Genomic DNA, 14,597 nt, shown 5'->3' with positions numbered 1-14,597 from the left:
TCAGAAGTGGCTGGAGCTCCCAGATCTTTGCAGCTCAGCTATTGACTGAATTGAGTCCTTAAATGAGGCTGCAGCAGTTGGTCACCATGTAGCTGAAAAGACGGATTGGGAACTCCCCGTGTCTTAGCCAACAACCAGAGATTTAACCCTAGAATGGAGCATTGCTTGAGCTTTGAACCTGGGGCTTCAGCTGGGCTTCGTTGGAGAAGTGGAGTGGGGTGATGTGTTCGGCAGCCTTGTACTTGCCACCAAGCCCTTGAGACTGTTTTGATCTGGTCTCCGCTCCCCACGTCTAGCAATGATGCAGTTCACGGGCAGGCCCAGCTTTTCAGAATAAGACAGGCAATACTGCAGGTGGGAATGTTCTGTGCCTGACCGTGGGCCCTTTGTTCTCCTGTTGAAATTTAGTTAGAGTTTGGTACCAGCTGCTAGACCTTGGGCCACAGTCACTCGGAGAGGAAGTGTTTGGGTTCAGGTGAGAGCCCTAAGATTCCAGCCTTCAATCCAGAACACAGATCCAAAGGCTTGGCCTCTGGAGGCAGTTTGGGGAAAAATCGTGAACTCTGGAGTTGGCTCACCTGGGTCTGTCCCAGCTGTGAGGCCCTGGGCATGTCGGCCTCTCTACACGTCAGTGGCCTCATCTGCAAAATGGAGACAGTGATCTGTGTAAAGTTGCCACCAGATCCTCACTGAGTGCTCACTCTAGTCCCTCCTCTTCCTCTGCGCTGTGAAAACAGCTTCTGTCAGGAATCCCCAGAACTAGATAATAAAGCATCGTTTTGTAAATGTTATTATCATGTGATAGAGAAGATGCAGCTTGCAGTAAGCTAGTGAACTGCTCCCAGTTGCCAGTCTCTGACTTCCAGCATTCTCACGGGTTATTGTAGCCTCATGTTCATCTGCATAATTCATCTATCGGCTGTAGAAAAGGGTATTCATGTTTCAAATTAATTTTGAGCAATTTATTGAAAGGGTGGGTTTGGCACTAATTTACGTCCCGTAAGATTATCATTCTTGCTCAATTCTTAGATGCTTTAAAAAATTTTTTTACATTTCTGAAATTGGAATGTGCCACACAATAAATGTCAAAAGAAATTGCCAGCCTTTCTTTTTTCCCTCCAAACCCTGATATTAAGTGATGGTCTCCTTAAATCCCAATCACCTTAGAATAGACGGGGCACTTACAACAAGGCTGTTTATTTCCATTAACTTTTCCAAGGTTTTAGGTGACCAAAGACTGGTGATAAAGCATCCTTCCCTAATCTAAGCAGAGAATTATGTGGAGGTGGGCATGATGGTTGTCTGTGATTTTGTTCCGTTTTCTCCCACTAGATCTTTCTGCTCCACCACACTGATTCCCCCTAAGAGAACAGAGGTTTGGCCTGAGCCTCCTTCCCTGAGGTCCATTTCCTCAAAGGTTAGGCCACATCTAACCCGCTGGTGGGTGGTTGGGGTGGTGCTCTTTGCGTAGGGAGACAGTATGACCAGAAGTTAATGTCTGCAGAGTCAGAACAAGTCCAGCATCTTACTTTCACTCACTCATAGAAGAGAAGACTTTGCAGGTATCCTGGGGCAGGGGTCATGTGTGGGAAAGGCATCTTAGCCATCTCATTGAATCATTGGCCTGAGAGCCTGAATGGTTGCTGCTCCTGGTTCACAACCTTCTCAGCCTTTGCATCCTTACCCTGTCTCTAAAGAAGTCACAGCACGAAGTGAGCTGAGCTGAGCTTCTTTCTAGAAGTGCGGTAGGATAGTTTATGAAAACTTTGCTGTCTTTTCCCATTCCTAAGAACTTCTCCAGTAAGATAATCCTATAACAGAATTATTTATAAAAAGCTGTGACTACATTCCTACATCTGGCATAGTTTAACCCCAGTCAAGGATGATGGTGGTGATGATGATTGTCATTAAGGAAAACTAAACCTTTTATGTCACAAAGTAAGGAAATTACAAAAAGACTGACTGTCTTTTTGTAATGTCATTCTTTCTTTCCCTGTAGATCTAGGGACCTTGTTCTTAGGATGTTTCTTTTAGAACTTGGTAACATAAGTCACTTAAATCAGGTCACCCATAAAACTCTCTTTTGGGAACATAAACATACTATATGTAATACTTTCTTATATGTGTGTTCCTCGTCTGTAGACATTAGGGTTGCAACATGTAACTTACTCATTCCGTTGTCCCAGCTACTCTCATGATCTATAAATCCAAGTAATACCATGAACAAAATGGAATGGCTTTCAGATCTTAAGCACTCCAGACATTTGCTCTGTCAGCATTTCTCAAGTTTGACCCCCAACATGCAAAAGAGAGAGAATACGTAGTAGTGGTAGATGGGAGGGCGTTGGGTTCTGGGGGCAAATACAGAGTGATTACTTGGTTTCTGAACTAGCAGTATCTGGGAGTTCTTTAGTCCATAGAATTATGTGTCCTTAAAATAGTACATTTTGTCCAAATAAGGTGAACAGGTCATCACATGGTTTGTTTTCATCTCATTAGCACCAGTGAAGTTCATGAATGTCTTCCAACAGACAGCAACATTTTTGGATAGCACTTGCAAGAGCTTTAAGAGGAGTTCAAGGAGATTATACGGTTTTAGAAAGAGAGATGTCACTGTATAAATTATACCCCGTATCTCTTAACTAAAGAAAATTTAAGTACCAACCCCTAAATAAAATATAAGAAATGTAGAAGAAATAAGCCAACTCAGTTTTTTGCTAAATCACATTTTGTGTGTGTGTGTTCTTTCTAGGCATATGAAGATTCATGAGAAAGACCCTAACAGTGCGACAGCTGCAGCCCCTCCATCCCCACTGAAGCGCAGGCGGCTGTCCTCCAAAAGGAAACTGAGTCACGATGCCGACTCGGAGAAAGAAGACCCAGCACCTGCTAAAAAGGTCCTCTCTGCTCCCAGCGCAGATGTGTCTACCCACGGGACTCTTGGCAGAAATAGCTCTAGTCTTTATTTTCGCAGTTCGGGGACTTGGCAGACATCCATCCTAAGCTTTTCTCCTGTGTTTTCCCACCCTGTTTTGTAAGGTGTCTGCAGAAAAGAGTACCTGTGTGTGCCTCCTCTGTGGAGCCCCCTCACTGAGCCCACTGATGGCATGAAGAGCTTTCTCATTGTTCCCCTGCTTGTTTCTCCAGCTAGAATGGAGGCTTCCTAAGTGTTGAAGAGTCTCTTGTCCTTACTCTTTCATTCTCAGTGCCTGTCCATTACCTGCTGCTCCATAAATATCTGTTGAATGGATGGGTAGATGGATGGATGGATGGTATCATTCAGTGAGTATTTTTTTGTGTGAATGAAAGAGTGGTCATTAGCATCCTTAATATGTAGGAGGGAGAATCCTTTTATATAGTCTCTGGATTTAGTGTTGGCTTCTTTTCTGAAGCAAACCCATGTGGGAGGCCCCTTTCACAATCTCACTTTTTTCTTTGCCCTCAGATGGTGGAAGATGGGCAATCGGGTGACTTGGAGAAGAAGGCTGATGAAGTGTTTCACTGCCCAGTATGTTTCAAGGAGTTTGTTTGCAAGTATGGACTGGAGACCCACATGGAGACTCACTCAGATAACCCACTAAGGTAGGAGAAAGGGCGGAATATACCTCTACCCTGGAAAGCTCTTTTCATTCCTCTTTCTCCTGGCATCTGACATAATCCTATTTCCCTTACTCCAAACTGGGCTGAAACGATTTAACTTGGGTGTGATGACGTTAATAAGGCAGTTAAGAATGGTGTGTGTTGTAGAGAAGAAGTTAGGCTGAGAAGTGTCAGAGAGAAGGTGGCTGTAGCCACAGGATGTGCTCACTGTGTTTCACTCTGCTTCCTTCGCTCCTGGCGAGGCCCCTGGAGCAATCACCATGAGCCCCCCATGCACAGGGAGTCTCCTATCACAAGGGGTCTTTGGGCAGCAGACGCATTTTCTTCACAGAAGGTGTTGCAACCCAAATGATGGTTAGCTGTGCTCCAGTGTGTGGTCAGCACAGGAAGGGCCTATCTGGTGTGCGTGACTGGATTATGCTGGTAGCACAGAAACATAAGAAAGCCTTTTGAGGGGCTGGCACAGTGGTGTACTGGTTAGGTTTGCGTGCTCCGCTTCGGTGGCCCAGGGTTCACAAGTTCAGATCCCAGGCGTGGACCTAGCACCACTTGTCAAGCCACACTGTGGCAGCATCCCACATAAAATATGGGAGGATTGGCAACAGATGTTAGCTCAGGGCCAGTCTTCCTCACAAAAAGAAAAAAAAAAGGCAAGACAAATTTCTACTTCGTGCAAGACCCTTGACCTATAGTGAAGCCAGTCACAGTAAAACCAGGGATAGGTGATTGTTCTGCTGGTCCAGGTTCAATTTTAGGTCTTTGCTGGCTCCAGTTTTTCTGATCCTCAGCCTTCTCAGGCAGAAAACGTGGATAGTAATCTGACTTTTCAGCAGAATTCAGGGTTGGGGCTTGGGAGGGCTCAGCTTTCTTTCTTTACCTTCTCTGAGAACTTTTTCCTCAGGCGCAAAGTCCTGTGCTCTTGGTGAACAGATAGGCTTGAAACCTTTTCCTGTGGAATCCCCACTTTTCAAATGCTACTGCCATAGTTTTTAGGCTTTGAAGAGAACAAGGCACCTAGGGGAGCGTCTGGTGGACTTGAAAGTAGCACATCCTGAGGGGCACAGCTGAAGGTTCACCCTGAGCAGAGGCCAGCACATGCGTGGTTGCAGCTTTGGGTTTCGGAAGGCAGCTCGGGAGTGTAGAAATCTGGACATCTGTTCGTCTGACTCATCGATACACGGACCAGGTTTCCTTCCTCAGGACACGAGTTTGGTTGTGACTTAGAAGTGAAAAGATCTGAGCAAGCTAAAGACTTTTGTGTTGGGGGAAAAAGCCTAATTGTATGGTAACTGAAAGCCATGTCAAATATCATTATCCTTAATCACAGTAACTTGACATTTTTCCATGAGGGGAAAAAAAGAATTTATGAAGAGTTTAAACTACTGAGCAATTGAAGTGCTATAAAATGTCTATGTAACTCCTCTGTCTCAGGATCGTGTAGGAGTGGGCATGGACTGGCGGTCAGGACCCTGGGATCCCAGTCCTGTCTCCGCTCACATGGGACCTCGACCAGCTGTATCTGAGCCTTGAGGAAGAGCTGGACCAGTTAATCCCTCTGTTCCCTTTCAGGCCTTAAATTCTGCAATTATGTCTCTTAATAGCTGTTCCTCTGTCTACTGAGAGAAAGCATTGGCGCTTCCTTTTGTAGGCCCTGTAGTTCTGAGAGATTCAGGAACTTGACTTCATGGTTTCATTAACGTCCACAGCATCTCCAGGATGTGGGCTTGTGGCGGGTGGTAAATATTGAAATAGCTCTGTCGACCGAGGACCTGAGCAAACAGAGGTGAAGTTACCAGATGAGCCTCACGTGGCGAGTCATGGGCAGAGGCAGAATAGCATGTGGGACCCCCCACTCCTGGCTAGCATTCCTGCCAAAATAGTCGTCTGACCCGGCAGTACAAGAATGAAGGCACTGCCTGTCCCTGAGCTCCTCCATATGTTTTATTTCACTTCATGCTTTATTCTGTGATCAGATATCATCTCAGGAACTACCCATTTGCCCCCTTCTAGATAATTCTGTCCAACAGGGAAAATAATTTGACTCTCACAAGAGATTTCTGGGCAGCTGGAGCCTGCACAGCACAGTGTATGGCAGTGATAGAGGAAGATCAAGTGTCACTTCTTAAATGCTGGCCTGCACCAGGGTGTGGGTTCTCCTGGAACGGGGCCTTTTGAACAAGCACCTACTTCAAGGACAGGCTGGGTTGGCTACTCAGAGCGGATGAAGATGGGAATTGCATTGGACACTGGTTGTCCCGTTCTGCACGATTTGGTGGATAATTCACTCACCATGACTCCAAGGCTGACAGGGCAGACAGGCTGTGAAGTGGAACCTCAAGCTCTGCTGGTTTCCTTGCCTACTCAGTAATAACGCCCTTTGTCTGGTGAGGGGTTTACTGGAGAAGTTTGTAGCCTGGCGGAGACTCAGCCCCTCCTGGCAGGCTTCCATCCCACTAGAGCCCCAGGATGCTGTACCCACAGCATCGGGCAGTTGCCATAAGAAGAGGCTGTTTCACATCCATTGTAGGGGGCAAGCAGGCCATTCCCTGTCTAGTGGCTGTTGCTATGTCGGGTGGGGCTTGCGTCTAGAAACCAAAAGGAGTTGATTACAGAACATAATTTCCCTTTTCTCCTCTCTGCTCTGCAGTTGCACATAATAGTCTGCTATCAGAGGAGCCATGGGGCAGGCATGAGCCGGCAGGGCCCAGATGGGCAGTGAACTGTGACAGTAGCTGGTGGGAGAGACTGCTTGTTAACCCAGAGCTAAAAGAGACACCAACTCCATTTGCAAACCCCAGAGGCAGCAGAACCACAGTGGGATGCTACCAGTTTAGATAGCAAGTTTATAACTCAAAACAGCTGTTGGCTTCTCTCTCCTGCCCTTGCTCCCCACCCCCAATGCTGGCAAGGTGCCTGTTGTTCCTTAATAAAAAGCTTTGGAAATCCAAACTCGTGTAAACGCTGAGGCCGCTCTCTTCCATTCCTGTGTTTCAAATTAATGATGTGTTAGGGTAGAGCAAAAGGAGGACACGAAGCCACTTGTAGCAATTCTAGTTCTTAGTGTCAGGTGTTACTTGCGCCCTGGCGTGACCAGCGGTGTATTGGCCCGTCTTTACAGCCCCCTAGACAAGGAGAAGTTCTGGGCTTATTGAGAGCTGGCATTTGGAACTGGAAGTGATAGACAGAGTATTCAGCAAGCAGGTGGATGCAAAGAGGACAACATCCCTGTGTGAGGGTGTTTCGGGGTGTTAGATATCTTACTTGGTTATAAGAATAGAACAGAGTAACAAGCCGTACACTGCCACGAGTCAAGTTAGCTGAGAGGGAAGTCCAGGTCAGTGCTGACCAATACAAATAGGATGTGAGCCACATATGTCATTTAAAATTTTCTAGTAGCCACATTTTAAAAAGTAAAAAGAAACAGGTGAAATTGATCTTGCTTTGTTGATTATGCCACTGTATCCAAAACATGATGTCAGCATATAATCATTATAAGAATTGTCAGCAATATATTTTACATTCTTGTGTATCTGTGAAGTCTTTGCAATCCTGCATGTGGTACTATTGCAGCCCATCTCAGTGTGAACTAGCCACCTTTGCAGTGCTCAGCTGCCCACTGCGCAGGTGCAGGTCTAGGACAAGCCCACCTGTGGCAGGGGTGGGAGCCAAGTCAGCACTTTGCTGCAGAGGCCCCTGGTTTCATGTCTGAGTAATTGTCTCAGGCTCACCAGAGCTAGGCTGGGAGGGGCAACAGCTGGACAGTCACCATGGCTCTGTGGCTGCTGCTGAGGGTGAAATTTGGCAAAAGTTATTGTATAATCTTAATACAGCTTCTTGATTAAAGGAGATCAGGTAATAAATAATTTTTAAATTATTTCAGTTAAAATGTATCCAGCGAATGATTAAGTACTCATTTTGTGCCAGTCACTTGCCCAGACTTGAGAAAAAAATCGTGATGTTGGAGATAGGGTCCCTCAGGCCAGTCAGAGAACAAGAGAAAGGGTGGTTATAAAACAGAGTGAAGGGGGTAGACTCAGGGCCCAGTGGTCCAGGCAGAGGGAGCCTCATCCCGTCGGTGTACGGCTTCCCTCCACGTTCACCTCCAGTATGGCGGCGCTTCACTGTTTCCTCGGGGTCGAGGCCCTCCTCCGTCTGATTGAATTTTGATCTTGGTTGTCTGTAAGAAAAACTTGAAGGCGATGCCCTTAAATCTGTGTCAGGAATTTGGATGGGGGAACCCGAGTGGGCTCTGACCAGCACACTCTGTGTGAGGCAGGGTTAGTGCTGCTGCAGGCGTGGAGGGTGGGCTGAGGAACCTCCCTTGTCCTGGCGGTAGAGAGGTGCCAGAACCTTCTTTCTTCTGGATTCTCAAGTGTTCCAAAGAATGTTCAACTCCCTTCACTGCACATTCCCCCCCCCCCCCCGACACACACACACACCCATCATCTGCAGGGAGACACTAAGACAATTCACATAGCATTGGTCCTACACTTGTTAAATGTCATCCTACAAATAGGGAAAGGATATAACAAAATATTCATCAGCATCTTGTCTTTAAGTGTCCCAGGGGTCTGAGGCTCTGCCAGTTGGAGGCAGATTCAAAACGATGCTGGGGCCTGGTGGTGGAGGGGAGGACACTTCCCCCTGGCTGGCCTGGAAGTCGGAGGTGCCTTTGTCAAATCTGCCCCCACTCCACTCGGCCCAAGGGAGCCTCTCTGGGACTTCTGGGCTCACCCCAGCCCACCAGTTGTGAAGTCCCTCAGACCTGCCCTGGCTTCACGCCACGCTGGTTTGGTTGAACAGTTTGAGCAGGGTCGGGACGCAGTGTGCAGCCTGGTGGCTTCCTGGGTGTGGGGAGGGCAGCCTCTGTCACAGAGCCGCACTGTTGCTCCCAGCAACTGGGAGAGATTAGTGCAGCTGTTGGATGTCAGTTCTCTGGCTGGGAGGGGAGGGAGGCGGAGGGAGGGGAGGGTGGGCACAGGGGAGAGGAATGTCTGAACCGGGTGGGGCTCTGAGGAAAGGTTGTTTGTGCTTACCCCTTCTTGCCTCTGGAGACAGAGCAGGAAAAATGAAGCATGAAATCCCTTTGAAAAAGGAATGTCAGTCTCTCAATTAAAATACTATAATGAGCAAGAAATTCAGTATTTCAAGGAAGTAGCCGGGGTGAGCTACAGCTTTCTCAGCAAGGTATTTCACAGATCCTGATGACAGGGGCTGGCCTGCTGGCAGCTCAGGAGTGTTAGTGGTAGGAAAGGCTCCCCGCTGAGCCACTGTCCAGTGCCCAGGCATTAAGAATGTGACATGGGTTTTAGAAGGAGCTGGGCCACCTGCAAATAACTGTCCTCTGAACCGTCAGCATAGCAATGTAGCAGAGTGGAGTTACACCTGCCGGCTCCATCCCAGCCTGCCGTCAGGCATCCCCATAGCCTTGAGTGAGTTGAGGGTCAGTTTGCCCGTCTAGAAAATGGACTTGAGGACTGCTATGAGGATCAAGAGGGCAATCCACAGTCCTCCCACTGTAGCGAACATGAAATGAACACTTCTGATACTATTATTTAGAATGTGCGTCCCTTTTGATATTTTAAACCTTGCAACATGTACAGTTACAGATTTGTGCTATCCTTTGGGTATCTCATCCCAATGAAATTGAGAAGGAGTCAGATTCTGGGCTTCTCCCTGGTACTGTTTACTTGACAGAGAACATGAAAGCAGTTTGTGCTTTAGTCTTCATTGTTATAAAGAGCCGCCTTTATCTAGTTTTGTTTTTGTAAAGATTGAGAAACTGAATGGCTATTTAGATTTGGTTTGAGTCCTACTTACCAAATTTTGTAATCCAGCTGTGAAAGCCAGAGAGTTGGAAACTTGAAGGGACTGATACCTTTAAATAATAGAACTGCACATCATTTTCCTTAGATTGTTGGGGAAACCTGAGATTCTAAAGAAATGCATTTCTTGATGTTTGCTATTTGCCAAAACAGTCTTTCAAAAATATGTTTAGCTTTTTTAACCCTTTCTTGATAGTGGGGGTCATCTGCCTGTCCCTTAACTACCATGAAGGTAGACTTGATGGAATGATGTAAAAGTAAAGTACCCTGAGAAAGCACCTGAGTAGGGGGATATCTCTTTGGGCTGCTCTTAAGCTTTTTTGTTAACTTCAGGGTTTTCATCTTGATCTGGAGGGTGAAGATCACCAGATGAATACAATATTAGTGTGGCAAGCACTGGGAGGAGCTAATCCCAAAATTGTTTATGCACAAAGTTAAAAAAAACAAAAAAGAAAAGCTTTTTGGTGGCCTTGTTTTCCATTTCTACAAATCCCATTGCTAATAAATTTGCCTCCAAATTTATCTTGGCTTGACTCTTAATCTTCGATGTGTATGCGTGCTCCCCTCCCATTTTAGGTACTACAAGAAGGTTATTTGGGAAATCCACTCCAGTCAGTAGCTACACATTCCTTATTTCAGGGCTGGTGGCTTTAATGATGAGAGTTATTCCTGAGAAGTAGCTGGTAGCCTACTATGAGCCATCAAAACTGCTGCCTCCATTTAGGTTTTCTTGTACCTTCCTCCCTACACGGAATGCCCATACCATAATAGCACATTTATCACACCACATTTCAACCCCAGGCCAGATTACACCGTTTTCTTTAAAAAAATAAATAAGAAAGAAGGATGTAGTGCCTTCTTACAAGAATATTTGTCATATAAGAACAGATATCTTGGTGCCTGCCCATTCGACGAGCTGTGGTTCATGTCAGTCCTCAATTCAATGACTTTTTTAAATGTTAACTTTTGTTTTTTTAAGACTAGTGATGGATCTGGGTATGAACAAGAACATCATTCATTTGCATTCAAGTCCGCTGAGATTTGAAAGGACAAACTCACAGCTAAGGAAGGGGAGTATTTCCTTGACGTAGCAGAGCTGGCTCCTTCTAGCAGTTGCCGTCCCTTCTGCCTGTGGCAGTCGGAGGCAGAGGTTGAGCACTGGCTGGCAGGTCGGGTATCTCTGTGGCTTCAGGACAGTGCAGTTTGCCACTGTTGTGGGAGTCGGTCTTCTCTGACTACGTTAGCAATGTGCTCTTTCCAGCCCAGCCAACCTCTAGGCCAGAGCCTGTGTGCTGTGGGATTTGGCTCATTTGTTTCATTTCTGAAGAAGGAACAGGAAGGGCTTGGATAAAGTATATGTTGAAGGCTCTCTGATCGTGCTGCCTCCCTCTGGCCCCCAGCTTTGCAGCCCCCAATCCTGTCATCTGTTTCTTGGCGTACCAGGGGCCACAGTGGAAACTTGGCTCACTCACTGCATGCTTCCAGGAGTCATCTCCCTCCCTCCCTGGGGACCCCCACCCCAGCCCTCTCCTATCTGTGCTCACACCTCACCATACCCCATCAGTGACATTACAAATGGTGCTGAGGCAGACAGGGGAGAGGAGATAAGCTGGAGGCAGCTGCTTTTCCCCTCTGCTGTTGAGAGCTCCTGCTCTGCTTACCCCAAATCTACAGCTCCTCCCTCACCACTACCCCTAAGAGAACCGCTAGAGCCCCTGCCCCAGGAATAAGCAGGCCTGCAGGATCCACAGTTCAGGGGCTGGGATGTCACATGTCCAGGAGTCTGGAGTGGTACAATCCACTCCAGTATGCCAAATTAAATTTTCTTACTGTCTTACAGAAGCATTTGCTACATGTGCTGGAATTCAGGTGTTCTCTGGGTCACATAGGCTCTGGTGATCTGCCTCAGGGTACAGAAACACTATTTTTGTGAGCAAAATGATTTGAGTTCACATGCAAGTGATCATCCTTCTGTGAGCTGAGGAGGGGCTGAGTGTTGATGTTAGCATTCATCCCAGTGTTTCATATGTAATCTCAACTTAAATTGGCCTTTGGAATTTTTTCCACTGATGAATTTTTTTTTCTTTAATCTATTTCAATATGTGATTTTTTTTTTTTAAAAAAAAGGAAATTTTGTTTTTAGAAGAGGTAGTAGGCTTCTATTAGCTTCTTTTATATACTTCTCTCATTAAATGCATTTATCTTACTGAAAGCAAAGTTAGGTTCCATTTGGAAAAGTTATTCTCAGTTTCCAACATAGGACCACCTCTGTTGCCAGAAAATCAGAAAGCAGCTTCTCAGATTTGTGAAATTTCCCTCTGGCATATCGTCAAAATCACTTGCAAAATGAAATCACCCTACATCACTCCCCCTCTCCTACAACTCTAAGTACAGTTCCACTCGATCTCAATATTTTGCAATCATAAGTTCCTGGCAGAGTTGAGATATCCTCCAAACCAGGGGTGAGGGGAGAGTTGCAGGGACCACCCAACCAATGGCTGTGGCCTTAATGAAGACTGACAAGCCCAAGTGAGGTTAGCACATACCCCAAGATTGGTGCCTGCAGCCGGCTCTGCATCTAGCAGCATCGCCCTCAGATTTACAATGACCTCCATTGTCCTTGAAGAGCTGCTCAGAAACAAAGTGCAAAGCGTTCTTCCCAGGCCTTGGGAGGGCTGGTTACCCCGGGGGTCTCCTGCTGACAAAGGCCAATCCAAATGTTTCTGGGTGCTGGTTTTATTGAAGATCTGTCAACAGGTGCCGAGTGTGAAATGGAAGGCAGTGTTTCGGAGTGTTTTCTTCTTCCTTTTAACCAGCCTCACAATGTGCTTCTGGTTTCAAAGCAGAATTTTTTTTCTCTGCCACTTTCGAGCAGTTTGCTTGTGAGATGACATTCTTTATCTTTTTAGAAGTGAAATAGGAGCATCTTGGTTGAAATCCTATGAAAACAGAGGTGTGAGGTTTTGCATCTAGGCCTTATCTGGACTTTATTAAAAGGCTCTGCGTGCGCTTGCGCGCTGGGATGGTCTGCGCTTCTCTTCCCAGCTTTGGCTGCAGGGGGAGTGGCAGGAGCTGATGAGGAAGCAGGTGGTGTAAAACAGAGGGCTGGCCAGGAAGAGCACACGTTTCTCCCACTGGGTCTCAAGATTAAACAGAAGTAGTAGAGTCTATGGTGAAGTTGTTGAGAGTGAAAAGAGAGAACACATCCTTTTGAAATTAAAAGTCCATTTTTCCTGCATTTTCATGTTTGCGGTAATTGCCAGGAAATGGACTATTCCTGATTTTTTTGTCCTTGCAATATAAAACATTGGTTAAATTTGGAATAGCAGCTTGCAGTTTTCTAAGCATTTTGTTACCTGTTACTCGCCGTAGCTCTAAAGATCCCCATCTTACAGATGAGAAAGAAAGCTGAGGCCTAGGGAAGGAAAGGGAAAGAGCCCCCACAGACTTGTAGCTTAAGGTGTGTATAGATTTGAGATCCTCTCACTTAATTTTTACTATTATTTGTTTTCCAAACTCGTTCAACTAGAGAGTCACCTGGTGTACTTGTTCATATACAGATTCCTAGGCCCATCCTGTAGTTATTCTGATTATAGTAGATCTGAAGTGGGCCCCAAGACTGATTTTTTTAACAAGGTCACGAGGGGATTCTTATCTCAGGATGTTTGGGGAATCTGACATAGCAGGCAACTGAAATGCAAATGATAGAAGTTGTCCAAGGTCACAGTCTGAACTCCCCCTCCCAGTGTCTCTGGTCCTGAGCCCGTGCCCCCACTGCTCCAAGTCTGCCAGAGGACACAGAGCTTGTGGCTGGCGCTGGTTAGTTCTACCATGTGTGAAATTCTGTCCTACATGCCAGAAACAGGAGGGATTTGAAAGTGAATGAGAGAATGGAGGAGGAGATAAGTGATGAAAACTGCTTATGATGCCTCTCACACTGAATATTCATGGCCAATAGGCTATGCACTAGTGCAGTAGTCTCAAAGGTATAAGGTGTTCAGAACGATCTCTGGGGTACAAGAAAAAAATAATAGAACTTTTCTTACCTCACCCTTTAAACATTTCTATTTTTATATTTTATAATGTACCTGGCATATTATATATGCATGCAAGTATGTATCATACATAATACACACACGTGTCTCTGGACACATGCTCCAAAATGTTTACTTATAAGGTGTTGTACAGTTCACAGAGTTTGCAGCCCAATTCTCAGGCCCACCTGCTCACCTTTTGCAGTTGACTTACATGCTACCAAGAGTCGGTATTATTTCTTCCCAGCCTGTTTATGTCAGTAATATTTGTAATCATTTACTGTAATTTAATTAAATTTTATATAAGCCAGTGAAATATTGTTTAAAAAAAAAAGAATTGTCTCTGAAAACTAAGTTGGGCAGACTTGTTTATAGTGCAGATTGGATAGAGTGTTTTGGGAGTTTTTTTGCTGTCAGATTTATGGTAGGCAAAACACCTGTGAACAGTAGGGAGAAGTAATCATAAAAATCTAGGATTCTACTTTAGTTTGGTTTGCGAGAATCTGAGTTCTTGCTCTACCATAAAGACTCTAAAACTGGAAGTCAGAGATGTATCATGAATATGATTCATGCAGTAACGACAACATGCAATTCATTCAGTGGAACTAAGCTCACACATAAGTCCTTGGCCCTCCCTTCATGAAAACATGGGTGAATGAATTTCCAGCCGATTCTTGTCATTTGCAGTAGTTGTGTTCTCTAAAGGCGCCATAAACACAGGACTAGTGAATGCTAAACCATTGTTCCTAGAGGAAATACAAGGTTAGGTTCCTACAAGCCTCAGGTCACAACATGTTAATCAACTAATCAATACATAACCTTGTTTTATGTGTTTCTGTTTAAAGACACCTTATTTAATAAATACTATAGACTCATTAACATTGAACTCATGGACAACAGCATTATAACTCTTGCCTGAACAAAGCTTATCTGACACAGGTATCTCTTCCCTAAGGCACACCACAGCCTTCCTGCACTTAGGTCCTCTGCACTTCAGCACTACGCTTGGGTGCCATTGTAAACAGTGAGATCACCAGCAATAAGCACTAAAATGTTAGAAACGTGGCACTAAATAGACTGCAAAAAGGACCCTTGTTTACAATGAGAGCTGAAACGAATGCAGAAGGTCGCCTTGTTC

At 45.5% G+C, this 14,597-nt stretch overlaps 1 protein-coding gene across 6 annotated transcripts in view; it reads left to right on the top strand.

Moving 5' to 3' along the window:
- Nucleotides 1-14,597, top strand: part of RREB1 (ras responsive element binding protein 1) — a 149,780-nt gene that overhangs the window by 109,495 nt on the left and 25,688 nt on the right. For all 6 annotated transcript variants that reach the window (XM_046640927.1, XM_046640928.1, XM_046640923.1 and 3 more), the window contains 2 exons: nt 2,753-2,897; nt 3,446-3,582. In XM_046640927.1, the coding sequence (XP_046496883.1) occupies nt 2,753-2,897; nt 3,446-3,582 (282 nt within the window). The remainder of the gene's footprint in view (nt 1-2,752; nt 2,898-3,445; nt 3,583-14,597) is intronic.

This window comes from Equus quagga, chromosome 15 (genome assembly GCF_021613505.1).
Source record: "Equus quagga isolate Etosha38 chromosome 15, UCLA_HA_Equagga_1.0, whole genome shotgun sequence".
Classification (NCBI taxonomy): domain Eukaryota; kingdom Metazoa; phylum Chordata; class Mammalia; order Perissodactyla; family Equidae; genus Equus; species Equus quagga.
The sequence above is the reverse complement of the archived record's forward strand: the minus strand, read 5'-3'. Positions and strand labels throughout refer to the sequence as shown.